This window comes from Heterodontus francisci, chromosome 28 (assembly GCF_036365525.1).
Source record: "Heterodontus francisci isolate sHetFra1 chromosome 28, sHetFra1.hap1, whole genome shotgun sequence".
In the NCBI taxonomy this organism is placed as follows: Eukaryota; Metazoa; Chordata; class Chondrichthyes; order Heterodontiformes; family Heterodontidae; genus Heterodontus; species Heterodontus francisci.
The window spans coordinates 11,404,621-11,431,979 of NC_090398.1; the positions used below are offsets into that span (position 1 = coordinate 11,404,621).

Consider the following 27,359-nt stretch of genomic DNA (forward strand, 5'->3'; position numbering starts at 1 on the left):
GACACAGCGATCGGGCGTTACCTGGCCGGTACGTGTGCTCCAGTTTCTCCACCTGCGGCGTGATCAGCTTTGTCCGCTCCTTCTTGGGGCCCTCGTTATTCAAGTCCAGAGCTGCCTGCTTCTTGTCCAATCTCTCGAAGTAGTTCTACGTTGGGAGAAAGGAACGCCGACAAGAGATGAGCAGAGAGACTGGTGTCTTTACACACAAATCCTTAAAGGTGGCACGGCAAGTTGATAAGGCGGTTAAGAAAGCAGATGGGTTACTTGGTTTTATAACTGGAGGCACAGAATTTAACAAAGAAATCAGACTTGAACTTGGTCAATCAATGGTAGGTCTCGGCTGGAGTATTGTGGACAATTCTGGGCACCAGACGTCAGGAAAAGGTGGAAATGGTGCAGGGGATGTTTACCAGGACGATACCAGGGACTTCAATTATGAGGAGGGGTTGGAAACATGAGAACTGTTCTCCTGGCAACACAGAAGATTAAGAGGTTTTGAAGTTGACGAGACGTTTTGACAGGAGATAGAGAAAAACGATTCCCTTTTGGTGAGTGGGTCAAGAACCAGAGGTCACAGATTTAGAATCATTGGTGAAAGGACTAAAGGAGAGACGACTCATTTTGTTTTACTCGACTTGTGGGGATCTGGAACACTGTGTGAAAAGGTGGTGGGAACTGATTCCATGAATAACTCAAAGTGAGTTGGTAAGGTATCAGAGAAGGAAGAACTTACAGGGTTACAGATAAAAAGGACATGGAGGTAGCAACTGCTGGCTCTTTGAAAGAGCAGTCAAGGCCACGATGGGCCAAACGGTCTCCTTCTGTGCTGTAGGTTCCTATGAACTTGGAACTGCTCCAGCTGGAATACCAGCAGAGGTGGGGAGAACCCTTTTACATCGCTGAGCCTCAGTTTGCAGCCAAGATAATCAAGCTGCTGGGAATGGGGGTTTCCGCTTCTCATGCTCTCCGTCCACCTCCTGAACTGGGAAATGAGAGGGAGCTCCAGTAAAGGATCCAGACCATTGGCATTCTCTTCCTTAGGGAGAATATACACAACATGGAAGCAGGCCAGTCCGTGTTCGCGGTTCCCCTCCTCGCCAGATAACAGTTCGAGTCACAGTTACGTGGAATTACATCTAATTGTACAGCACAGAAACAGGCCATTAGGCCCAAATGGTCCATGCTGGTGTTTGTGCTCCACACGAGCCTCCTCCCACCACCACTTCATCTGACCCCCCCATCACCACTTCTATTCCTTTCTCCCTCATGCGTTTATCCAGCTTCCCCTTAAATCCATCGACACTATTCACCTCAACCACTCCCTGTGGTAGCGAGTTCCACATGCTCTGGGGAAAGAAGTTTCCCCTGAATTCACGAATGGATTTTTTCGTGACTACCTTATATTGATGGTCCCTAATTCTGGGCGACCCCCAAAACTGCAAACATCTTCTCCATGTCTACCCCATCAAAACGCTTTGATCTTTCTTCAAAACCTCCAGCAGGTCACAAAAGAGCCCCATTGTTCAGCCTTGCCAGATAGCTGTAACCTCTCATTTCTGGTATCATACTTGTAAATCTTTTGCTCGTTTCCCAGTTTCTCTATATTGTTTCTCTAACATGGAGGCCAGAAATGTATTCGTACTCCAAGGTCTAAGCAAGGTTCTATACAAGTTTAACATAATTTTGCATGTGGGGCTCAGTATCAGAGGGCACGATTAACTAGCTCAGCACAGGCCGGGATCGGAGCCTGGGCCTTTCCTGCTCAATGCGTGTGGGGCTCAGTTCCACACCAGCTGAGATCAGGATAAAACTGCATAGGCCAGGATCCGAGCCTGAGCCTTTCCTGCTCTGCATGTCTGGGGCTCAGCAACATAATGGGTGCAATCAGACTAACTCAGCACAGGCCAGGATCGGAGCCTGGGCCTTTCCTGCTCTGCGTGTCTGGGGCTCAGTACCACACCAGGTTTGACAACAGCTAAACTCAGCACAGGCCAGGATTGGAGCCTGGGCCCTGCGTGTTGATACTGCATGAACCTCTGCCGACACTCCCAGCTCTTCCTACCTGATAGTAGTAATCGTCCAGGTAGGGGTCTGCACTCTGTAGCTGCATCATTTGGATCTTGCTGACCCACTCCTTCTCCCGCTGGGTCATCAGGTTGCTGTAGGGGTCCTTCTTCATCTGCTCGTGATAGCTCTCCCTGCTGTGCCTGTCTCCTCCAGAACCATTCTGCCCTCGGTGCTGGCTGAGAGGGAGAAAGAGAGAGAGCAAAAGGATCGGGTGAAAGTGAAAGACAGTGTGACAGAGAGAAGGAGAGGGACAGAGAAAAAAAGAAACAACGAATTGTGAAGAGAGAGAGGAGAGCACGCGATACAGAGAGAGAGAGAGAGAGAGAGAGAGAGAGAGAGAGAGAGAGAGAGAGAGAGAGACACAAGAGACCAACATTGCTTTCCAGGTCTTGTGATTGACATCTGGCTCCAGACTGTATCTGCAACATTCAGTAAATGCACTTCCTGCTATTTATCCATGCCCTCTCCCACTGATCCTACATTCCTCCCTGCTTGGAATCAGCTACCGGCATTGACAAGATTCCCTCTTTAGACCAGAATCTCACACTGCTTTTTGAAGAGCTGGCAAATCCTGCAACCACCACTACCATGCAGCAACATCTGCCCCAGTGCAGTGTCGGGATGATGGTTCAAGAATGGAGGCTGGCCAGTTCACAGCGGGAAAGTGGAGGGGAACTCCCCTTCTATCACTGATGCTGTGAGGCATAACAACTCAGACCAAATAGGCAGCTACAAGGGCCTCGGTTTTATGTCTCGTGGGCAGGACAGCGTCCTCAGAGGTGCCACTGCAGGCTCAGGGCTGACAGTGGAGTTCAAATTCACAGACAGATTAAAGATCTTTCTACACTGTCCCAACAAACACTCCCAAGACAAGTACATCAAGGGGTTAGATGCAGCGTAATGCTTGCTCTATACTGTCCTGTCAATGCGTCTCAGCGTCAATCTCAGAATAATCACCCCAAGTTATTCAAACATTTCTGTTTCCTCATTAGTAAATGCACTTTTGGCCCCTCTGTTTGGGACTGGATTTGATTCGAGGTCCCAGAGGGGGAGAGAGAGAGAGAGAGAGGACCGTCTCTGACCCACTCACCCTTCCCGCTGCGCATTTTCCCCTTTCAAGTATTTGTTCTATTCCCCTTTTGAAAGTAACTATTGAATCAGCTTCCACAGCCCTTGCAGGCAGCACATTCCCGATCACAACTCGCTGCGGGGAAAAAGAATATCAACTTCTTTCATTTTTAATGGCCAATCACTTTGAATCTGGTTACCGATTCTCTCCCATTAGAAACAGTTTTTCCTCATTTACTCCATCAAAACCCTTAAAGATTTTGAACACTTCCATCAAATTTCCCCTTATCCTTTGCCCAGCTTCTCCAGTCTCTCCACATGAACTGAAGTCCCTCATCTCTGGTATCATCCTGGCAAAGCTCTTCTGCACCCTCTCCAAGGCCTCGACATCCTTCCCAACAGGTGGTGCCTGGAACTTTTTTTTTAATGCATTCATGGGATGAGGGTGTTACTGGCCAGGCCAGCATTTATTGCCCATCCCTAATTGCCCTGGAGAAGGTGGTGGTGAGCTGCCTTCCTGAACCGCTGCAGTCCATGCGGGTGCAGGTACACCCGCAGTGCTGTTAGGAAGGGAGTTCCAGGATTTTGACCCAGCGACAGTGAAGGAACGGCGATATAGTTCCAAGTCAGGATGGTGTGTGGCTTGGAGGGGAACTTGCAGGAGATGGTGTTCCCATGCATCTGCTGCCCTTGTCCTTCTTGGTGGTAGGGGCCGCGGGTTTGGAAGGTGTTGTCTAGGAGCCTTGGTGCGTTGCTGCAGTGCATCGGTGATGGAGGGAGTGAATGCTTGTGGATGGGGTGCCAATCAAGTGGGCTGCTTTGTCCTGGATGGTGTCGAGCTTGCTGAGTGTTGTTGGAGCTGCAGCCATCCAGGCAAGTGGAGAGTATTCCATCACACTCCTGACTTGTGCCTTGTAGATGGTGGACAGGCTTTGGGGAGACAGGAGGTGAGCTACTCGCCTCAGGATTCCTAGCCTCTGACCTGCTCTTGTAGCCACGGTATTTATCCGGCTACAAAGTGAAGAGTTACTTACTTCCTGGAGTTCTGTAGCTGGAGCCGCTGGTTGAGAAGGCGCCGGTGCTGGGGGTGAAGGTGGGTAGTGTCCGCTCGGAACATGGACTGCGAAGCCCTGAAAGATCAAGATGTTCAGGAATCAGTCTCTTGTAAGCATCACAGAACAACTTGCATTGACATGGTGCCGTTAACAGAGTAGAACATCCCAAAGCTCTTACAGGAACGATTAGCAAAGAGGTGAAGAATTTCGACTGTGCCTTTCATTACCTCAGGACGTCACAGAGGGATTCACAGTCAAAGAGATATATTTGTAGTGTGGCCACCGGTGTAATGTCGGAAATGCGGCAGCGATTTGCACACAACAAGCTCCCACAAGCAGCACTGTGATAATGACTGGAAAATATGTGGCGTGTTTTTGATGCTGATCGAGGGATAGACATAGCCACGGATGTCACAAACAGAATTTGACACCAAGCCACATAAGGATGACAAACGTTTGGTCAAAAAATAAAAAACGAGCGTCTTAGAGGAGACAGGGGCGGAGAGGCTTTGGGAGGGAATTCCAGAGCTGAAGGCCGAGGCAGCTGAAGACAAGGCCGCCAATGGTGGAGGGATTCACATCAGGGATGTGCAAGGGACCAGGACTGGGGAAGCATAGGCATGGCAGAATTGTCGGGCTGAAAAAGGTTAGAGAGAAAGATGACGGTGAACTAAAAACAGTAAGTGCTGGAAATACTCAGCAGCATCTGTGGAGAGAGAAGCAGAGTTAACGTTTGATGGTCAGTGACCTTTCATCGGAACGGATGGCAGGTCAGAGACCTGAAACGTGAACTCTGTTCCTCTCTCCACAGATGCTGCCCGACCTGCTGAGTATTTCCAGCACTTTCTGTTTTTATTTCAGATTTCCAGCATCTGCAGCATTTTGCTTTTATTATATAGGTAAGGGTGAAGCCTTGCAGGGATTTGAAAACAGGAGAAAGGAATGTAAAATTGAGGTGTTGCTGAATCAGGAGCCAATGTTGGTCAGCAAGCACTGAGAGGGGTTTGATGGCTAAACAGAACTTGGTGCGAGTTAGGATACAGGCAGCAGAGCTTGGGAGTGAGGTGGCTGGGAGAGTGTTTGGATTGTCCAGATTCGGTGTGAAGAAGGCACGGACGAGCTGTCTTCATATATTCCTCCATCGCGACCAGAATGGGTGGTGTGCAGACCCATGTCCTGACCAAACTGTCACAGATCCTCACCCCCACTGCCCCCCTGTACCTTATGTTCTGCAGGTGTCCTGCAGCCGCCGGGCTGAAGTAGGGCCGGAAACCGGTGACGGACGGTATCATCTGTCCCATCCTGCTTTGCAGCAGGTTGGCGTTCATGGCTGTCAGCGGACTCCGTACCAACCCTGGGACTCGGGCAAAGTGGCTTGGGGACATCCTCCCCGTCTGCTGTCGTGGGGACAACGAAGCACAAAGTCAAAAACACACGCGCACACAGAGGGGGTCACGTCTGCTCAGGATCAACAAGATATAAGGCCACAAACACCCACAGAGAGAGTCACATCTGCTTTAAGTCAAAGAGGTCAAACAGACACACGCCTACTAAGTATCACATCTGCCCGAAGTCAATCAGGCACAAAGCGAAACACACACAATGAGGGCCTTGTCTGCTCGGGGCCGATAATATCAAGAACACAGACACACACAGAAGGTCACATATGCAATACTCAATAATGTATCCCCAGTGAGGGTTCAGCCCCTCCAGGAGAGGAGAGTGGGCGAGTTTGAAGACCCAAACAAACCACAACTGGCAAAAAATTCCATGAGTCAGCAAGTTGAGCAAAGCTCCCTCTAAACAGTCCCCATCAAACATTCCCAGGACAGGTACAGCACAGGGTCAGATACACAGTAAAGCTCCCTCTACACTGTCCCCGTCAAACACTCCCAGGACAGGTACAGCACAGGGTCAGATACACAGTAAAGCTCCCTCTACACTGTCCCCGTCAAACACTCCCAGGACAGGTACAGCACAGGGTCAGATACACAGTAAAGCTCCCTCTACACTGTCCCCGTCAAACACTCCCAGGACAGGTACAGCACAGGGTCAGATACACAGTAAAGCTCCCTCTACACTGTCCCCAAACACTCCCAAAATAAAAGAAAAAAAAATGGGGTTAGCACTGCAGCCTCACAGCTCCAGCGACCTGGGTTCAATTCTGGGTACTGCCAGTGCGGAGTTTGCAAGTTCTCCCTGTGACCGCATGGGTTTTCGCCGGGTGCTCCGGTTTCCTCCCACAGCCAAAGACTTGCAGGTTGATAGGTAAATTGGCCATTGTAAATTGCCCCTAGTGTAGGTAGGTGGTAGGGGAATTGAGGGAAGTTGGGGTTGTGGTAGGAATATGGGATTAATGTAGGATTAGTATAAATGGGTGGTTGATGGTCGGCACAGACTCGGTGGGCCGAAGGGCCTATTTCAGTGCTGTATCTCTAAATAAAAAATAATAAATAAATACTCCCCAGGACGGTACAAAAAAAAAACTGGGTTGCTGCTATGTAATTGGGACTACTGAGTGCAGCAACGAGACTCAGCTGACAGTGCTGCAGTCCGTTGTAGGAGTTTCTGCTGGAGAGGGAGAGCTGAGGAGAGCACTGCAACATTTTTAACAACTTAAAAAAAAAACAGGGTCAGATACACAGTAAAGCTCCCTCTACACTGTCCCCAAACACTCCCAGGACAGGTACAGCACGGGGTTTGATGAGTTCCATACTGGACTGTATTTTCCAACTGAGTTATCAAAGGAGCTCAACAAAATTAGTTTTACAAATAAAATAAAATAAAAAAAAACGGGGTCAGATACAGAGTAAAGCTCCCTCTACACTGTCCCCCATCAAGAAAAAAAAAAAAAATGGGGTTAGATACAGAAAAAAAAACAGGGTTGGCTGTTGCTTGATTGGAGGTGCTGTCTGCTGATTGCAGCAACGAGCCTCAGCTGACAGAGCTGGTGGCAGTTGGAGGTTGCAGAGGTGGAAAGAGGAGCTGCATTGAACAGAGAGACAGCAGTTCCAAACAAGCAGAGGAAAGCTTGAACAACAATCACCTTCACAGTGAAGAGACTTTTGTTGGAAACAAGGCTTTGTTTGGAGGTGGGTGCTGAACACCAGTGGTTTGCTTTGGACTGTTGGGGGATGAACAAGTGGCTGGAACAACAAGGGGTGGAGCTGCCAATTCAGCCGGGATCTGTGTTGTTGCAACAAGCACACAGGGAGGATCCCTCCCCACTCCAATTGCCCAGCCTGGGTCAGCTGAAGCTGCCCGGCGAAAGAGACGGAAAGGGATAGATGGTGCCTGGGCAGTTTCAGCTGACCCAGAAGACCAAGAGTGCTGTGTGCACCACCTCCTGAGAGCAAGTCATCCCTTACAGCCTTGTCTTTTCCTCCTCTATACCCTCAGTCTCTCTCCAAACCTGTTATTTGTTTTTTATATAAAGTATCTTGTGAATCTTTCCTTTTATTCGATTTGAAAGCCTACATTTTGGGGTGGGTTTAGCTCTTAGACCCATGGCAAGCCCTTCATCACAGGTGGCAGGGCCCTCCACTACCTATGCAGCTGCAGCCTCTGTAGCTGCCCATGTGGTCCAGTCACCCTTAAATTGATAACATCCAGCCCTGGGCTGAAGAGCGATCTCCACCCCAACACATTCATTGAGGTCTGCGAAAAGGCAATGGCCAAGGTTGTCGGCCCCTCGGCCATTGTTGCAGCCTCAAAGATGTACGGGAAGGCTGTGTTCTTCCTGAAGACCAAGCGGGCGGTGTCCCTGGCCCTGAGTAAGAGGCTCACTGTGGGGGGACCTTCCTGCTGGTGAACCTTCCAGGGGCCACTGCGCAGTGAGTAGTGCTATCCAACGTCCCGCCCTTCATTCCTGGTGAGCTCCTCCTCCCCCACCTGCACCATCTGGGTGAGGTGAAGTTGGGGCTCACCCCAGTCTTGCTTGCTCTTCGGGAGAACAGCATCCAACATGCCTACTCCTTCCGCCGCCAGCTATTCATGCAGCTGGCACGGGAGGAGGAATTGGAGGGCCAATTTAGTGTGGAGTTCCACACTACCGTGTCTTCTGGACCTCGGACGGGGCACGGTGTCATGTCTGCAAGGGGGTGGGAGACGTTCAAAAGAAATGCCCCAACCTCCCGGCCGCCAACTCCACCTCGGCGGCCCAGGGTGGAGCCACTGCACCTCCTCCTACTCCCCCTACACCTCAAAGACACTGCTCAGCCTGTTCCGGACGCTGTGGTTTTCACGGCCTCCGGTGGGAAGGGGAGTGGCCGAAGTGGAAGGAAGACGGGGAGGAAAAATAAACATCGAGAGGTGCGTCCCCTGGGCGCCGTGTCACAACCCGAGTCTGAGCTTAGTCCAAGGCCCGCACCTGGGGAATCCACCTGCCCCAGGGCTGGGCTCAGGCCCAGGGTGACCAGGCAAAAGGAGGGTGCAGAAGCAGAGGCCTTTGATGACATGGAGGTCTCTGAGCCTCCTTGCCCTCATGGGAAAGAGAGAAGGCATCCCTCCACGGACTGTCGGAGGGTCAGTACCGAGGGAGCGCTGCACTGTCGGAGGGTCAGTACCGAGGGAGCGCTGCACTGTCGGAGGGTCAGTACCGAGGGAGCGCTGCACTGTCGGAGGGTCAGTACCGAGGGAGCGCTGCACTGTCGGAGGGTCAGTACCGAGGGAGCGCTGCACTGTCGGAGGGTCAGTACCGAGGGAGCGCTGCACTGTCGGAGGGTCAGTACCGAGGGAGCGCTGCACTGTCGGAGGGTCAGTACCGAGGGAGCGCTGCACTGTCGGAGGGTCAGTACCGAGGGAGCGCTGCACTGTCGGAGGGTCAGTACCGAGGGAGCGCTGCACTGTCGGTGGGTCAGTACCGAGGGAGCGCTGCACTGTCGGAGGGTCAGTACCGAGGGAGCGCTGCACTGTCGGAGGGTCAGTACCGAGGGAGCGCTGCACTGTTGGTAATGTCTTTCAGATGAGTTGTTAAACTAAGGTCCCGTCTACCCTCTCTGGTGAATGTAAAAACACCCTCGCTGACAACTGGCAGATCAGCGGGTGTATTCTTCATGGTTTCAATATTGGGGCCAATATTTAGCCATCAACCAACATCACGAAAACAGATTATCTCGGAATTAAAACATTCATGATTGTGGGAGCCTGCTGCGTGCAAATTAACTGCTGTGTTCCCTATATTAAAACAATGACGACACTTCAAAAATAAGTCGTCATTCATTTTCTGTAAAATTCCTTGGATGTTCTGAGGTGATGAAAGGCACTGGACAGTCATCAATTGTGAGAATCACTCCAAAACTTGTACCTGTTTTCAATGCACAGCTCTCAGACCAGTTATACCTTGTCCCTTTTTAGTCTGAAATTATGGAGAGCAGATTGCGAGCACAAAGTGTTCGCATGGGGTTGTGACACAGGCACTTAGCGACAGGGTGTTGCAAAGTACCCGAGTTCCTGCAGAGCAGAGTTATACAGTCATCTGCGTACCACTAGACATGCGAAGCTTGCCAGTTAGTGGCACCTTTATACCCCAGGACCCTATTATGTACTTCATGTCGAGTCTTTATTCCTCAGGACCCTCCTTATATACATTTTATAAAATAATTTTATTAAAACAGATAAATAAAACAAAAGTCAAATTAAAATGCCATTCTCAGTGTCAATTATGCACTCCAGTGCCTGTGGTGCCCACCAGTCGTGGAAGGCCTCAAGCCTACCTGCGGACACAGCACGTTCCTTCTCCAGGGAGACGAACATATCCGCGGAAGAAGGGCAGGCAATCAGTGCGGACGGACCCCCAGATGGCTCGCAGCCTGGACCTGTGAATTGTCACCTTTGCCAGGCCCAGGAGCAGAAAGACGAGGAGATCCTCCTCCCGGTCCACGCCCCTCCGCACTGGGTGCCCAAAGATCAGGAGCGTGGGCCTGAAGTGCAGCCAAAACCTGAGGAGCAGCCCCTTCAGATACTCAAACAGAGGCGACAACCTCGCACACTCCATATATACATGGAACACAGACAAGTCTTGGCCGCAGAAATTACTGGCGGGCTGGAAGTCGGTGACGAGGGAGCTTCGGAGTGCGGAGCATTCCCGGCTGAGCTGACCCCTGCTCAGTTGGAACTACTCATCGGACCCAGGCCCCGAAACTCTCCTCTGGATCCAGTCCCGCACAACCCGAGCCACCTCTCGGAAATGCCCTCTGTGCCATTCCACAGGGTTTCCTGTACGGGCTGCTCCTGCACACTTTCCACTTCCTCACCTTTGTCAACCGGCCGGACACGCCCTGGCGGTCAGTGTTGCCATCTGGCGGCGAGGGGAAACCCCGGTGGAGGTCTCTCTACATGGGAGTCCTCCGCATTTACATCGGGGACCTGGGGTGGAGGGTGCTACACAGGGCAGTCCCATGCAATAGGCTTTTAAGCAGGTTCATTGACTTCCAGGCCGCCTGTAATTTCTGCAGCCTAGACGGGTCCGTGTTCCACGTATATATAGAGTGTGCAAGGTTGAGCCTGTTTGAGTAGTTAAACTAAGGTCCCGTCCGACTGTGCAGTACTCCCTTGGTACTGACCCTCTGACAGTGCAGCGCTCCCTCGGTATTGATCCGCCCACAGTGCAGCGCTGCCTCGGTACTGATCCGCCCACAGTGCAGCGCTGCCTCGGTACTGATCCGCCCACAGTGCAGCGCTGCCTCGGTACCGACCCTCCGACTGTGCAGCGCTCCCTCGGTACTGATCCGCCCACAGTGCAGCGCTGCCTCGGTACCGACCCTCCGACTGTGCAGCGCTCCCTCGGTATTGATCCGCCCACAGTGCAGCGCTCCCTCGGTACCGACCCTCCGACTGTGCAGCGCTCCCTCGGTACCGACCCTCCGACTGTGCAGCGCTCCCTCGGTACCGACCCTCCGACTGTGCAGCGCTCCCTCGGTACCGACCCTCCGACTGTGCAGCGCTGCCTCGGTACCGACCCTCCGACTGTGCAGCGCTCCCTCGGTACCGACCCTCCGACTGTGCAGCGCTCCCTCGGTACCGACCCTCCGACTGTGCAGCGCTCCCTCGGTACCGACCCTCCGACTGTGCAGCGCTCCCTCGGTACCGACCCTCCGACTGTGCAGCGCTCCCTCGGTACCGACCCTCCGACTGTGCAGCGCTCCCTCGGTACCGACCCTCCGACTGTGCAGCGCTCCCTCGGTACCGACCCTCCGACTGTGCAGCGCTCCCTCGGTACCGACCCTCCGACTGTGCAGCGCTCCCTCGGTACCGACCCTCCGACTGTGCAGCGCTCCCTCGGTACCGACCCTCCGACTGTGCAGCGCTCCCTCGGTACCGACCCTCCGACTGTGCAGCGCTCCCTCGGTACCGACCCTCCGACTGTGCAGCGCTCCCTCGGTACCGACCCTCCGACTGTGCAGCGCTCCCTCGGTACCGACCCTCCGACTGTGCAGCGCTCCCTCGGTACCGACCCTCCGACTGTGCAGCGCTCCCTCGGTACCGACCCTCCGACTGTGCAGCGCTCCCTCGGTACCGACCCTCCGACTGTGCAGCGCTCCCTCGGTACCGACCCTCCGACTGTGCAGCGCTCCCTCGGTACCGACCCTCCGACTGTGCAGCGCTCCCTCGGTACCGACCCTCCGACTGTGCAGCGCTCCCTCGGTACCGACCCTCCGACTGTGCAGCGCTCCCTCGGTACCGACCCTCCGACTGTGCAGCGCTCCCTCGGTACCGACCCTCCGACTGTGCAGCGCTCCCTCGGTACCGACCCTCCGACTGTGCAGCGCTCCCTCGGTACCGACCCTCCGACTGTGCAGCGCTCCCTCGGTACCGACCCTCCGACTGTGCAGCGCTCCCTCGGTACCGACCCTCCGACTGTGCAGCGCTCCCTCGGTACCGACCCTCCGACTGTGCAGCGCTCCCTCGGTACCGACCCTCCGACTGTGCAGCGCTCCCTCGGTACCGACCCTCCGACTGTGCAGCGCTCCCTCGGTACCGACCCTCCGACTGTGCAGCGCTCCCTCGGTACCGACCCTCCGACTGTGCAGCGCTCCCTCGGTACCGACCCTCCGACTGTGCAGCGCTCCCTCGGTACCGACCCTCCGACTGTGCAGCGCTCCCTCGGTACCGACCCTCCGACTGTGCAGCGCTCCCTCGGTACCGACCCTCCGACTGTGCAGCGCTCCCTCGGTACCGACCCTCCGACTGTGCAGCGCTCCCTCGGTACCGACCCTCCGACTGTGCAGCGCTCCCTCGGTACCGACCCTCCGACTGTGCAGCGCTCCCTCGGTACCGACCCTCCGAATGTGCAGCGCTCCCTCGGTACCGACCCTCCGACTGTGCAGCGCTCCCTCGGTACCGACCCTCCGACTGTGCAGCGCTCCCTCGGTACCGACCCTCCGACTGTGCAGCGCTCCCTCGGTACCGACCCTCCGACTGTGCAGCGCTCCCTCGGTACCGACCCTCCGACTGTGCAGCGCTCCCTCGGTACCGACCCTCCGACTGTGCAGCGCTCCCTCGGTACCGACCCTCCGACTGTGCAGCGCTCCCTCGGTACCGACCCTCCGACTGTGCAGCGCTCCCTCGGTACCGACCCTCCGACTGTGCAGCGCTCCCTCGGTACCGACCCTCCGACTGTGCAGCGCTCCCTCGGTACTGCCACTGGGAGCACCAACCTACAATATGTGAGTCGAGGATCTCGAGTGGGGCTCGAACCTACGACCGACTGACTCAGAGGAAGGGTGAGTGCGCTCAGTGGCTGACCCTGAGCCATGGCTGACACCTGCATAGCAATCTCAACCCTGCAATGTGAAACACCGAGTTGACACGAGTTGAGCAGTGTCAGCAGTCAGGCCGTGGTATGATCAACTCATTCTTCCCCTCATTACATGATGTACCTGGGCTGTTCCAAGTAGAAGTGGGTTCAGCACTTGGGTGACGCTGCCTTGGAAATGGTGGGCACGCAGTGAGGAATTCTGAAGAGGGGAGAAAGGAAAAGAAAGTGAATAAATGGCAAGGTGCAGTGATAACACAGCAGTTCATCAGAACCATCTGTTCCTGGAGAGTTCAGGGCAACAAGGAGGAAGGTTAGACCCACAACAGGCCGATCCAGTCAGCTCCCACTCATCGCTGTACTGCTATGATTACAGCACACTCTCCCTGATCCTAAAGTGTACCCTCATGCTGGTCACCACTCTCCCTCTCCTCCCTCACCCGCAGCACCGTCTCCCTCACATACCCTGGCCTCACTCGCCCTCCCCCACCCTGCATACCTTGCCCCGTGTCTCCCCACTCTCCATACCCCACACCTTGACACCCCTCGCTCCGCGTGCCCGCCTCCCTCCCTCTCTCCCGTTCCCGCTCGTTTCCACCCCCTCCCGCTCTGCATCTCCTCTCCCCCTCCGCGTCCCCCCCCCTCTCCCCCTCCGCGTCCCCCCCCCTCTCCCCCTCCGCGTCCCCCCCCCTCTCCCCCTCCGCGTCCCCCCCCCTCTCCCCCTCCGCGTCCCCCCCCCTCTCCCCCTCCGCGTCCCCCCCCCTCTCCCCCTCCGCGTCCCCCCCCCTCTCCCTCTCCGCGTCCCCCCCCCTCTCCCTCTCCGCGTCCCCCCCCCTCTCCCCCTCCGCGTCCCCCCCCCTCTCCCCCTCCGCGTCCCCCCCCTCTCCCCCTCCGCGTCCCCCCCCTCTCCCCCTCCGCGTCCCCCCCCCTCCCTCTCCGCGTCCCCCCCCTCCCTCTCCGCGTCCCCCCCCTCCCTCTCCGCGTCCCCCCCTCTCCCTCTCCGCGTCCCCCCCCCTCCCTCTCCGCGTCCCCCCCTCCCCCTCTCCGCGTCCCCCCCCTCCCCCTCTCCGCGTCCCCCCCTCCCCCTCTCCGCGTCCCCCCCCTCCCCCTCTCCGCGTCCCCCCCCTCCCCCTCTCCGCGTCCCCCCCTCCCTCTCCGCGTCCCCCCCCTCCCTCTCCGCGTTCCCCCCCCCTCCCTCTCCGCGTCCCCCCCCCTCCCTCTCCGCGTCCCCCCCTCCTCCCTCTCCGCGTCCCCCCCTCCCTCTCCGCGTCCCCCCCCTCCCTCTCCGCGTCCCCCCCTCTCCCTCTCCGCGTCCCCCCCCTCTCCCTCTCCGCGTCCCCCCCCTCTCCCTCTCCGCGTCCCCCCCCTCTCCCTCTCCGCGTCCCCCCCCTCTCCCTCTCCGCGTCCCCCCCCTCTCCCTCTCCGCGTCCCCCCCTCTCCCTCTCCGCGTCCCCCCCCTCTCCCTCTCCGCGTCCCCCCCCTCTCCCTCTCCGCGTCCCCCCCCTCTCCCTCTCCGCGTCCCCCCCCTCTCCCTCTCCGCGTCCCCCCCCTCTCCCTCTCCGCGTCCCCCCCCTCTCCCTCTCCGCGTCCCCCCCCTCTCCCTCTCCGCGTCCCCCCCCTCTCCCTCTCCGCGTCCCCCCCCCTCCCTCTCCGCGTCCCCCCCCTCCCTCTCCGCGTCCCCCCCCTCTCCCTCTCCGCGTCCCCCCCCCCTCCCTCTCCGCGTCCCCCCCTCTCCCTCTCCGCGTCCCCCCCTCTCCCTCTCCGCGTCCCCCCCTCTCCCTCTCCGCGTCCCCCCCTCTCCCTCTCCGCGTCCCCCCCTCTCCCTCTCCGCGTCCCCCCCTCTCCCTCTCCGCGTCCCCCCCTCTCTCTCATCCCCCCCACTTCGTCTTTCTCCCCATCTCCCACTACGTCTACCTTGATAGTGTACTTACCGCAATGTTAAGCAGCTGGGTCGGAGACATCCTCTCACTGAAGGGGGCAGAGAATCGCTGGTGAATCGGAGCTCGCACGTGGACAGGGGTGGGGCACAAGATGGACGGCTGAAAGAGCGGACAGAGAGCAGTTAGACTTGAAGCCCAGTCCCAGACAGAACGGTTACAACAATTTACATTGATATCCCTCATTTAACATAGCAATATGCCCCAAAGCACTTAAAGGAGGAGAGATTATCAAACTTAAATGGACACCAAGCCACGAGATCTCAGGACAGGTGGCCAAAAGCTCAGTCGAAGGGGCAGGATTTGAGAGGAGGGGACGGGGGTGGGGGGGGTCGGAGGGAGGGGGGGGACGAAGGATGGGGAGGAAAAGGACGGGAGGTGTGGAGGGAGGGTGCAGGGGGTATAAGTCATGCTTCAGCTATACAAAAGCCCTGGTTAGACCACACTTGGAATTACTATGAGCAGTTCTGCACACCATTCCTGAGGAAGGATATATTGACTTTGGTTGGAGTGCAGCGCAGTTTTACCAGAATGGTTCCTGGTCCCTAGGGTTAAATTAAAAGACAAGACTGCACAAACTAGGGTTGTATTCCCGAGAATTCAAACGGTTAAGTGATTCGATCGAAGTTTCAAGATATTGAGGAGAACAGAGGTCAGGAGAGAAACTATTCCACTAATTCAGGGATCTAGAACTGGGGGAACAGTCCAACACTTAGAGCGAAATCTTTCAGGAGTGAAATTAGGAACTACTTTTCCAAAGGGTGGTAGAAGTTTGGAACTGCCTTTCACTTACTGCAATCGATGCATGATCAATTTGTTAGTTTTAAATCTGTGAATGGTAAAAGTTTTATTGACCAAAGGTTTCTAAGGGATATGGGGCAAAGGCAGTTCAGTCACACATCGACAATGATCAAACCAAAGGGGGGGGAACAGACTCGAGGGACTGAATGGCCTCTTCCTACGTTTCTATGAGTGGAATCGATTCACATCACAGTCAGCAATAATCAGTAGAATGAATTCTGAGTCAGTGCTAATATCTGGAGTGAAGATGTGGAATACACCCCCATGAGTCAGTCAATGCCACTGCATGGAGTGACAAATGTGTGGAATGGATTCCCACAGTCAGTGCTGATAGACAGAGTGAAGGATGCGTGGAGTGGGTTCCTCTCAGAATAGCTCAGGAGTAATTCACGGGAGGGCGAGGGAACTGTATTCGAGAACTGTGCAAATATCAAAGAGAAAATGCCTGGAGAGGGAGGGAGAGGAGTCAGATGCAGATTTTTGAAGTCAATTTATTCAAACATCTTTTCTCGGGAGCATCTCCAATTTCCCCTGGCCTGCTGCTGAGTGCAGTTCCAAGATGCCATACCTCCTCCCCCACCCCACCCCCAAAAGTATCCAGTCTCCCTTAGCTGTATTGATAGGCCATTTGGCTGTGGGATGGCCTCAGAGACCACCCTGATCTTGTGCATGCCCGACCTACACCCACCCAGTGGTTAGTGGTCAGCTGTAGGCTCCGTGACGTATTTTACACCCCTTCCCTTCTAGAATCGTAAACAATACCGCACAAGAGGTGCCCCTTCGGCCCAGCGTGCCTGCAGCAGCTCTTTAAAAGAGCTGTTCATTTCATCCAACTCCCTTTCCTCATCGTCCTGCAAGTTTCTCTCTTCAAGTATTTATCCAATTTGCTTTTCAAAAGTTTCGATTGAACGTGCTTCTCCCGCCCTTTCCAAGCAGTGCATTCCAGACTGCAACAGCTCACTGCATCAGAAGTCTTTTTTTCCTCACATAAAGAATTAGGGGCAGGGGTCGGCCATCCAGCCCCTCGAGCCTGCTGTGCCATTCGATAAAATCATGGCTGATCTGATTGTGGCCTCAACCCCATTTTCCCTGTCTGCCTCCCATAACTCTTGCCTCTCAATGACCCAACCTCCACTGCTCTCTGGGGAAGAGAATTCCACAGCCTAACATTTCTCCTCATCTGTCTTAAATGGGAGACCCTTATTTTTAAACTGCGTCCCCGACTTCTAGATTCCCCCAGAATGAGAAACATCTACCCTATCACGTTCCCGCAGGATCTTTTCTGTTCCAATAAGAACACCTCATTCTTCTGAGCTCCAAATGGTATAGGCCCAACTTGCTCAACCATTCCTCATAAAACAACCCCTTCATCCGAGGAATCAGTCGAGTGAACAGTCTCTGAACTGCTTCGAATGCAAATATATCTTTTAAGGAAGGGGACGAAAACTGTACACAGAAATCCAGATGCTCCTCAGGTCACTTCTGGTTCTTTCGCCAATCACATCAAGTCCGTGTCCTGTGGTAACCGACCCTCCTCCCACCGCAAACACGTGCTCCTGATTTGATCTATCACAGTGCTTCATGATTCTGAAAATCCGATTAAAAATCCCCTAACCTTCTCTGCTTGAAGAAGAACAAGTCCAGTTTCTCTAGCCAAGAATCATGGCTACCATTTGTCAAGATCTGCAAGCTTAGCACAGGCCCAGATTGGGTCTTGCCTACTCTGTAAAGCTGAGGGCACTCAACAGGAAGGTCCAAGAGAAGAGAAGCAAAAGAAGGAACATTGGACCTTCTCTACTGTACGGCCTGCCTGTGGTCTTAAGGTTCTGTCCCTCTTGTCCTAGATTCCCCCACCAGCAGAAAAAGTTTCTCCATCGACCTCCTTTCAAAATCCTTAAAAGCCTCAAGTCATCCCCTGCCCTCTACCTTCCATGGAACCCAAGTTCAGGTTATGTAATCTGTCCTCATAACCTAAACCGTGGAGCCCTGGTAACATTCTGGAGAATCTGTGCTGTACTCATTCCGAGGCCCAGAGATCCTTCTAAAGTGCGGCGCACGGTCCTTTAGATGTGGTCTAACCAGGGCTTTGTGTCGCTGTAGCAGAACATTCTCCCCTTGATATGCTTGCCGTCTCATTAGAACATTACAGCGCAGTACAGGCCCTTCGGCCCTCGATGTTGCGCCGACCTGTGAAACCATCTGACCTACACTATTCCATTTTCATCCATATGTCTATCCAATGACCACTTAAATGCCCTTAAAGTTGGCGAGTCTACTACTGTTGCAGGCAGGGCGTTCCACGCCCCTACTACTCTGAGTAACGAAACTACCTCCAACATCTGTCCTATATCTATCACCCCTCAACGTAAAGCTATGTCCCCTCGTGTTTGCCATCATCATCCGAGGAAAAAGACTCTCACTATCCACCCTATCTAACCCTCTGATTATCTTATATGTCTCTATTAAGTCACCTCTCCTCCTCCTTCTCTCCAACGAAAACAACCTCAAGTCTCTCAGCCTTTCCTCGTAAGACCTTCCCTCCATACCAGGCAACATCCTAGGAAATCTCCTCTGCACCCTTTCCAAAGCTTCCACATCCTTCCTATAATGCGGTGACCAGAACTGCACGCAATACTCCAGGTGCGGCCTCACCAGAGTTTTGTACAGCTGCAGCCTGACCTCGTGGCTCCGAAACTCGATCCCCCTACTAATAAAAGCTAACACACCATGTGCCTTCTTAACAGCCCTATTAACCTGGGTAGCAAATTTCAGGGATTTATGTACCTGGACACCAAGATCTCTCTGTTCATCTACACTACCAAGAATCTTCCCATTAGCCCAGTACTCTGCATTCCTGTTACTCCTTCCAAAGTGAATCACCTCACACTTTTCCGCATTAAACTCCATTTGCCATCTCTCAGCCCAGCTCTGCAGCCCATCTATGTCCCTCTGTACCCTACAACATCCTTCGGCACTATCCACAACTCCACCGACCTTCGTGTCATCCGCAAATTTACTAACCCACCCTTCTACACCCTCATGCAGGTCATTTATAAAAATGACAAACAGCAGTGGCCCCAAAACAGATCCTTGCGGTACACCACTAGTAACTAAACTCCAGGATGAACATTTGCCATCAACCACCACCCTCTGTCTTCTTTCAGCTAGCCAATTTCTGATCCAAAGCTCTAAATCACCTTCAACCCCATACTTCCGTATTTTCTGCAATAGCCTACCATGGGGAACCTCATCAAACGCCTTACTGAAATCCATATACACCACATCCACTGCTTTACCCTCATCCACCTGTTTGGTCACCTTCTCAAAAAACTCAATAAGGTTTGTGAGGCACGACCTACCTTTCACAAAACCGTGCTGACTATCGCTAATGAACTTATTCTTTTCAAGATGATTATAAATCCTATCTCTTATAACCTTTTCCAACATTTTACCCACAACCGAAGTAAGGCTCACAGGTCTATAATTACCAGGGCTGTCTCTACTCCCCTTCTTGAACAAGGGGACAACATTTGCTATCCTCCAGTCTTCCGGCACGATTCCTGTCGACAATGACGACATAAAGATCAAGGACAAAGGCTCTGCAATCTCCTCCCTGGCTTCCCAGAGAATCCTAGGATAAATCCCATCTGGCCCAGGGGACTTATCTATTTTCACACTTTCCAAAATTGCTAACACATCCTCCTTGTGAACCTCAATCCCATCTAGCCTAGTAGTCTGAATCTCAGTATTCTCCTCGACAACATTTTCTTTCGCTACTGTAAATACTGACGAAAAATATTCATTTAACGCTTCCCCTATCTCCTCTGATTCCACACACAACTTCCCACTACTATCCTTGATTGGCCCTAATCTAACTCTAGTCATTCTTTTATTCCTGATATACCTATAGAAAGCCTTAGGGTTTTCCTTGATCCTATCCGCCAATGACTTCTCGTGTCCTCTCCTTGCTCTTCTTATCTCTCCCTTTAGATCCTTCCTGGCTAGCTTGCAACTCTCAAGCGCCCTAACTGAGCCTTCACGTCTCATCCTAACATAAGCCGCCTTCTTCCTCTTGACAAGCAGAAGTAACTTCTTTAGTAAACCACGGCTCCCTCGCTCGACAACTTCCTCCCTGCCTGACAGGTACATACTTATCAAGGACACGCAGTAGCTGCTCCTTGAATAAGCTCCACATTTCGATTGTGCCCATCCCCTGCAGTTTCCTTCCCCATCCTACGCATCCTAAATCTTGCCTAATCGCATCATAATTTCCTTTCCCCCAGCTATAATTCTTGCCCTGCGGTATATACCTGTCCCTGCCCATCGCTAAGGTAAACCTAACCGAATTGTGATCACTATCACCAAAGTGCTCACCTACATCTAAATCTAACACCTGGCCGGGTTCATTACCCAGTACCAAATCCAATGTGGCATCGCCCCTGGTTGGCCTGTCTACATACTGTGTCAGAAAACCCTCCTGCACACACTGGACAAAAACTGACCCATCTAAAGTACTCGAACTATAGTATTTCCAGTCAATATTTGGAAAGTTAAAGTCCCCCATAACAACTACCCTGTTACTCTCGCTCCTGTCGAGAATCATCTTCACTATCCTTTCCTCTACATCTCTGGAACTATTCGGAGGTCTATAGAAAACTCCCAACAGGGTGACCTCTCCTCTCCTGTTTCTAACCTCGGCCCATACTACCTCAGTAGACGAGTCCTCAAACGTCCTTTCTGCCGCTGTAATACTCTCCTTGATTAACAATGCCACACCCCCCCCTCTTTTACCATCTTCTCTGTTCTTACTGAAACATCTAAATCCCGGAACCTGCAACATCCATTCCTGCCCCTGCTCTACCCATGTCTCCGAAATGGCCACAACATCGATATCCCAGGTACCAACCCATGCTGCAAGCTCACCCACCTTATTCCGGATGCTCCTGGCGTTGAAGTAGACACACTTTAAACCAAGTTCTTGCTTGCCAGTGCCCTCTTGCGTCCTTGTAACCTTATCCCTGACCTCACTACTCTCAACATCCTGTACACTGGAACTACAACTTAGGTTCCCATTCCCCTGCTGAATTAGTTTAAACCCCCCGAAGAGCACTAGCAAATCTCCCCCCCAGGATATTGGTATCCCTCTGGTTCAGGTGAAGACCATCCTGTTTGTAGAGGTCCCACCTACCCCAGAAAGAGCCCCAATTATCCAGGAAACCAAAACCCTACCTCCTACACCATCCCTGCAGCCACGTGTTCAACTCCTCTCCCTATTCCTCGCTTCGCTAGCACGTGGCACGGGCAACAACCCAGAGATAACAAGTCTGTTTGTTCTCGCTCTAAGCGTTGGAAAAGTTAACACTTCATTAGCTTTTTTGATTCGCTTTTGTACCTGACTGCTATATTTTAGTCATCTCTGTACATGGACCCCTAAATCTCTTTCGATCACCACTGTTCCTAGCTTTTCAGCATTTCAGCTTTGAGTACAGGAGCAAGGATGTCTTACTGCAGTTATACAGGTCCTTGATGAGACCACATCTGGAGTATTGTGTGAAGTTTTGGTCTCCTTATCTGAGGAAGGATGTTCTTGCCATGGAGGGAGTGCAAAGAAGCTTTGCTCGGCTGATTCCTGGGATGGCAGGATTGACATATGAGGAGAGATTGGGTCGACTAGGCCTATGTTCACTAGAGTTTAGAAGAATGAGAGGGGATCTCATAGAAACTTATAAAATTCAATTAGGACTGGACAGGCTAGATGCAGGGAGGATGTTCCCGATGGCTAAGGAGTCCAGAACCAGGGGTCACAGTCTCAGGATACGGGGTATGCCATTCAGACCCGAGATGAGGAGAAATTTCTTCACTCAGAGGGTGGTGAACCTGTGGAATTCTCTACCACAGAGGGCAGTGGAGGCCAGATGATTAGGTATATTCCAGAAGGAGATAGATATATTTCTTAATGCCAAAGGGATCAAGGGATATGGGGAAAAAGCGGGAACAGAGTACTGAATCAGCCATGATCTTTTTTGAGTGGTGGAGCAGGCCTGAAGGGCCGAATGGCCTACTCCCGCTCCTATTTTCTATGTTTATTTAAATACTTAGATATATTCTTTTCTGGTCCAAGGCAGATGGCCTCCCACTTACCTACACCGAAATCCATCTGCCACAGTTTTATCCACTCGTTTAATCTATCACCGTCACTTTGCAGTTTTGTGCTCTCATCTACACTATTTTCTATGACTCGAATCTATATCATGGGCAAATTTGGATATAAGGGGAAGACCAGTGGAGTGGGACTAATTGGATAGCTCTTTCAGTGTTCATTGTATCACAAGGTTTATGTTGGCTATGGAAAAGGACAAAGAACATAAAGAGTAAGAATAATTAACTGGGGGAAAGCCAACTTCAATGGGGTAAGAATTGGAATCAAGGGTTGGAAGGAAAAGTGGCAGCTGAACAATGGACTACTTTCGAAGAGCAGGTGGTTCGGACAGTCAAGGCATAGTCCCTCAAAGGGGAAAGGTATGGCAAACAAATCCACAGCTCCCTGGATGACAAAAGAGATAGAGTCCAAGATGAAGAAAAAAGCGTGCTTACGACAGATTCAGGTGGATAATATAATGGAGAACGAGGGTGAATGTAGAAGGTTCAGAGGGGAGGTGAAAAAGCAAAGAAGAGAAGAGGGAGTATGAAAAGAGGCTGGCAGCTAACATTAAAGGGAATCCTAACGTTTTCCAAAGGCACATAAATAATAAGGAGGTTGTAAAAGGAGAAGGGATGATTAAGGACCAAAAAGGGAATATACAATTGGAAGTGGGGGGGAAATATCTGAGGTGTTAAATGAATACTGTGCATTTGACTTTACCAAGTGTCACGGAACTGTATTTTTTCCTCCTCTATTTAAAACAGTGTATCTTTAAGACAGAGATAAGTTTTATATTTCTGAGGCAGTGTGCCAGCTGCTCTCGTTACCTCAGCGACAGCAGGAGAGGTCACATGGTGTAATGTTTCAATTTAACTGTGTGTAAAAACCAGCTAAAACCAGTTTTGAGACACACCAGCGAAGCGTGCTTCCTGCAGGAAAGGAGCTGTCTCTTTCTCAGCAGAAATTCTACAATGAGCTACAGGCCATGTTAATTCCCAAGGAGGAAAAAAACGCTTTGTAGAGACCATTTGCATTCATAAGATCATAAGAACTATGAGCAGGAGTAGGCCGTCCGGCCCCTCGAGCCTGCTCCGCCATTCAATAAGATCATGGCTGATCTTTTCGTGGACTCAGATCCAGTTACCCGCGCTCTCACTGTATCCCTTAATTCCTTTATTGTTCAAAAAGATATCTACCTTAGCTTTAAAAACGTTTACTGAAGAAGCGTCAACTACTTCACTGGGCAAGGAATTCCATAGATTAACACCCCTCTGGGTGAAGAAGTTCCTTCTCAATTCAGTCCGAAATCTGCTCCCTCTAATCTTGAGGCTATGCCCTCTTGTCCTAGCTTCACCTGCCAGTGGAAACATCCTCTCTACTTGTATCTTATCTATTCCCTTCATAATTTTATATGTTTCGATAAGGTCCCGCCTCATTCTTCTGAATTCCAATGAATATAATCCCAATCTACTCAGTCTCTCCTCATAAGCCAACCCCCTCAACTCCGGAATCAACCGAGTGAACTCCTCTGCACCCTCTCCAGTGCCAGTACATCCTTTCTCAAGTAAGGAAAACTGCACATAGTACTCCAGGAGCGGCCTCACCAGTACCTTATCCAGCTGCAACATAACCTCTCTGCTTTTAAACTCAATCCCTTTAGCAATCAAAGACAAAATTCCATTTGCCTTCCTAATTACTTGCTGTACCTGCAGACCAAACTTCTGCGATTCATGCACAAGGACACCCAGGTCTCTCTGCATAGCAGCATGCTGTAACTTTTTACCATTCAAGTAATAATCCTTTTTACTGTTACTCCTACTGAAATGAATGACTTCACATTTGTTAACATTGTATTCCATCTGCCAGACCTTTGCCCACTCACTCAATGTATCTATGTTCCTCTGCAAAGTTTCACAGTCATCTGCACACTTTGCTCTGCCACCCATCTTAGTGTCATCTGCAAACTTTGACACCCTACACATGGTCCCCAACTCCAAATCATCTATATAAATTGTAAATAATTGCGGTCCCAACACCGATCCCTGAGGCACACCACTAGTGACTGATTGCCAACCAGAATAGCACTCATTTATCCCCACTCTCTGCTTCCTGTTAGTCAACCAATCCTCTATCCATGCTAATACTTTACCCCTAACGCCATGCATCCTTATCTTATGCAGCAGCCTCTTGTGCGGCACCTTGTCGAAGGCCTTTTGGAAATCTAGGTACACCACATCCACTGGGTCCCCATTGTCCACCTTGCTCGTAATGTCATCATAGAATTCCAAAAGATTTGTCAAGCATGACCTGCCCTTCATGAACCCATGCTGCGTCTGCCCAACGGGACAATTTCTATCGAGATGCCCTGCTATTTCTTCCTTGATAATAGACTCAAGAACTTCCCCACTACAGAGGTTAAGCTAACTGGTCTATAATTCCCCATCTTTTGTCGACCTCCCTTTTTAAACAGTGGCGTCACATCTGCTGTTTTCCAATCTGCTGGGACTACCCCAGAGTACAGCGAATTTTGGAAAATTACCGCCAGTGCACCTGCTATTTCTCCCGCCATCTCTTTTAGTACCCTGGGATGCATTCCATCAGGGCCAGGAGACTTATCAATCCTTAGCTCCATTAGCTTGCCCAACACTACCTCTTCCGTAATAATGATTGTTTCCAGGTCCTCACCTACGTTCGTCTCTGTCAATTACTGGCATGTTATTAATGTCCTCCACTGTGAAGACCGATACAAAATACCTGTTCAATGCCTCGGCCATTTCATCATATCCCATAACTAAATTCCCCTTCTCATCCTCTAAAGGACCAACGTTTACTTTAGCCACTCTTTTTCGTTTTATATATTTATAGAAACTTTTGCTATGTGTCTTGATATTCTGTGCTAGTTTTTTCTCATGTTCTATCTTACTTTTCTTTATAGCTCTTTTTGTGGCTTTCTGTTGACCTTTAAAGTTTTCCCAATCTTCTAGTTTCATGCTGTTTTTGGCCACTTTGTATGCCTTCTCTTTCAATTTTATAGCCTCCCTTATTTCCTTAGACACCCATGGCAGATTACTCCTTTTCTTCCAGTCCTTCCTTTTCACTGGAATATACTTTTGCTGAGCACTTTGAAAAATTGCTTTGAAAGTCCTCCACTGCTCGTCAACTGTCCCACCATAAAATCTTGGTTTCCAGTCTACTTTAGCCAAGTCCTCCCTTATTCTATTGTAGTCCCCCTTGTTCAAGCGCAGGACCCTGGTATTGGATTTTATCTTCACACTCTCCATCTGTATTCTAAATTCAACCATACTGTGATCACTCCTTCCAAGAGGATCCCTAACTATGAGGTCATTAATTATTCCTGTCTCATTACACAGGACTAGATCTAGGATAGCTTGCTCCCTCGTCGGTTCCATTACATTCTGTTCAAGAAAACTATCACGGACACACTCAACGAACTCCTCCTCAAGGCTACCTTGACTGAGCTGGTTCGACCAATCTACATGTAGATTAAAATCCCCCATGATAATTGCCGTACCATTTTTACAGGCATTAGTTATTTCTTTGTTTAACTGCCCGCCCCAATGTGATATTATTTGGTGGCCTATAGACTACGCCTATCAATGACTTTTTCTTCTTCGAGTTTCTAATTTCCACCCAAATGGATTCAACCTCATTCTCCATAGAACCTACATCATCTCTCAGCACCGCCCTGATGTCGTCCTTGAATATCAGAGCTACACCACCTCCCTTACCTTCCTGTCTGTCCTTCCGAATAGTCTGGTACCCCTGGATATTTAACTCCCAGTCGTGACCAACCTGTAACCATGCCTCCGTAATGGCTACCAAATCATATTCATTCACGATGATTTGTGCCGTTAACTCATCAACCTTGTTACGAATGCTACGAGCATTCAGGTCAAGTGCCTTTATGCTAGCTTTCTTACCCTCATGATTTCCAACATCTCTAATAATAACTCCTGAGTTATCCTTCCTTTCTGCTTCTTTCATAGTCTGCCTTGAACTTAAACCCTCCTGCACACGTTAACCTGCTGCTTACCTTTTTATTTACCATCATACCCCCTGTCGTTTTCCCTTTCCCTTCCCCCCGAGTCACCCTATTTATCCGTTTCACGAGAACACTGGTTCCAGATTGGTTCAGGTGGAGACCGTCCCATCGGTACAGCTCCCCCCGGTTCCAAAACTGATGCCAATGCCCCATGAAATGGAACCCCTCTTTCCCACACCACTCCCTTAGCTACGTTTTTACTTCCCTAATATTCTTATCCCTAAGCCAATTTGCACGTGGCTCGGGCAGTAATCCGGAGATTATGACCCTAGAGTACCTGTTCCTTAATTTCGTTCCTAGTGCTTTATAATCCCCAAACAGGTCCTCCATCCTAGCCTTGCCTATGTTGTTAGTCCCAACGTGGACCACAACAACTGGATCCTCCCCCTCCCACTCCAAAATCCTTTCAAGTCGGTCAGAGATGTCCTGCACCCTGGCACCAGGCAGGCAACACACCATGCGGGACTCCCGATCCGGCTTGCAAAGGATACTATCTATCCCCCTAATTATAGAATCCCCTATAACTACCACTTGTCTTTTTGCTCCCCCCTCTTGAATGGCCTTCTGCACCATGGTGCCATGGTCAGTTGGCTCATCCTCCCCGCAGCCCTTTTCCTCATCCACACAGGGAGCAAGTATCTCCTACCTGTTGGATAAGGTCAAAGACTGAGGCTCCTCCACTCCTGAACTCAGGATCCCCTACCTGCCTCACTTGCAATCACACCCTGTTGTCCCTGATCACTAACTGAATTTGAATTACTTAATCTACCAGGTGTGACTGCCTCCTGAAACAAAACGTCCAGGTAACTCTTCCCCTCCCGGATGTGCCGCAGTGTTTGAAGCTCAGATTCCAGATCATCAACTCTGAGCCGGAGTTCTTCCAGCAACCAACACTTGCTGCAGATGTGGTCCCTGCCGTTCACAATGGGGTCAGCCAGCTCCCACATCATACAGCTACAGCTGGACATAGTAAAATTCCTTTTCTTTACTTCTAAACGAAGAGTCTTGGCTTCAAGATTGAATCTCTCCTGACTGTTTTCTGCAATGCGCTTTCAAGTTTCGATTGAGACACTTTCAGTTTTAAAATCCTTGTTTAAAGAACTGTTTGACTCCTGCTGCAGCTGAAGTGCTTTGAATGCCTATCTATTTGAAGGACTGTTTCATCAAATCCATGTGGAGACTTCGAGTGACATTTGATTATTATTATGCTAGGATACCTCACCCATCAGCAACATAACCCACAAAGACTTATAACCCAGTTATTTATTACGGAACAGCTAATTATTAAAATATTGTTTATTTTTTTAAAAACGGGTAACCGTTGATTTTCATGAGACAGAGAATGCGGGAGTTAGGTTAAAAGAAGTTATATGGTCTTTAGACACAGGTTTATCTGACAGTGTTTCAGATTTAGTTTCAATAAATAATTTGTTGTTGTTTAAAGTTACCTGGCTTGGTCTGTTTTATTCTG

General features: G+C 51.4%; 1 protein-coding gene across 2 annotated transcripts in view; it reads right to left on the bottom strand.

Annotated features, from left to right (window-relative positions):
• Positions 1–27,359, bottom strand: part of patl1 (PAT1 homolog 1, processing body mRNA decay factor) — a 95,690-nt gene that overhangs the window by 35,856 nt on the left and 32,475 nt on the right. Inside the window, exons 6-11 of one of the 2 annotated variants that reach the window (XM_068059842.1) lie at positions 14,877–14,984; positions 13,070–13,147; positions 5,412–5,584; positions 4,170–4,265; positions 2,063–2,243; positions 22–145 (exon numbers count right to left, since the gene is read on the bottom strand). In XM_068059842.1, coding sequence (XP_067915943.1) covers positions 22–145; positions 2,063–2,243; positions 4,170–4,265; positions 5,412–5,584; positions 13,070–13,147; positions 14,877–14,984 — 760 coding nt within the window. Of the gene's footprint in view, positions 1–21; positions 146–2,062; positions 2,244–4,169; positions 4,266–5,411; positions 5,588–13,069; positions 13,148–14,876; positions 14,985–27,359 lie in introns of both variants that reach the window. The other variant, XM_068059841.1, reaches the window with a different exon arrangement.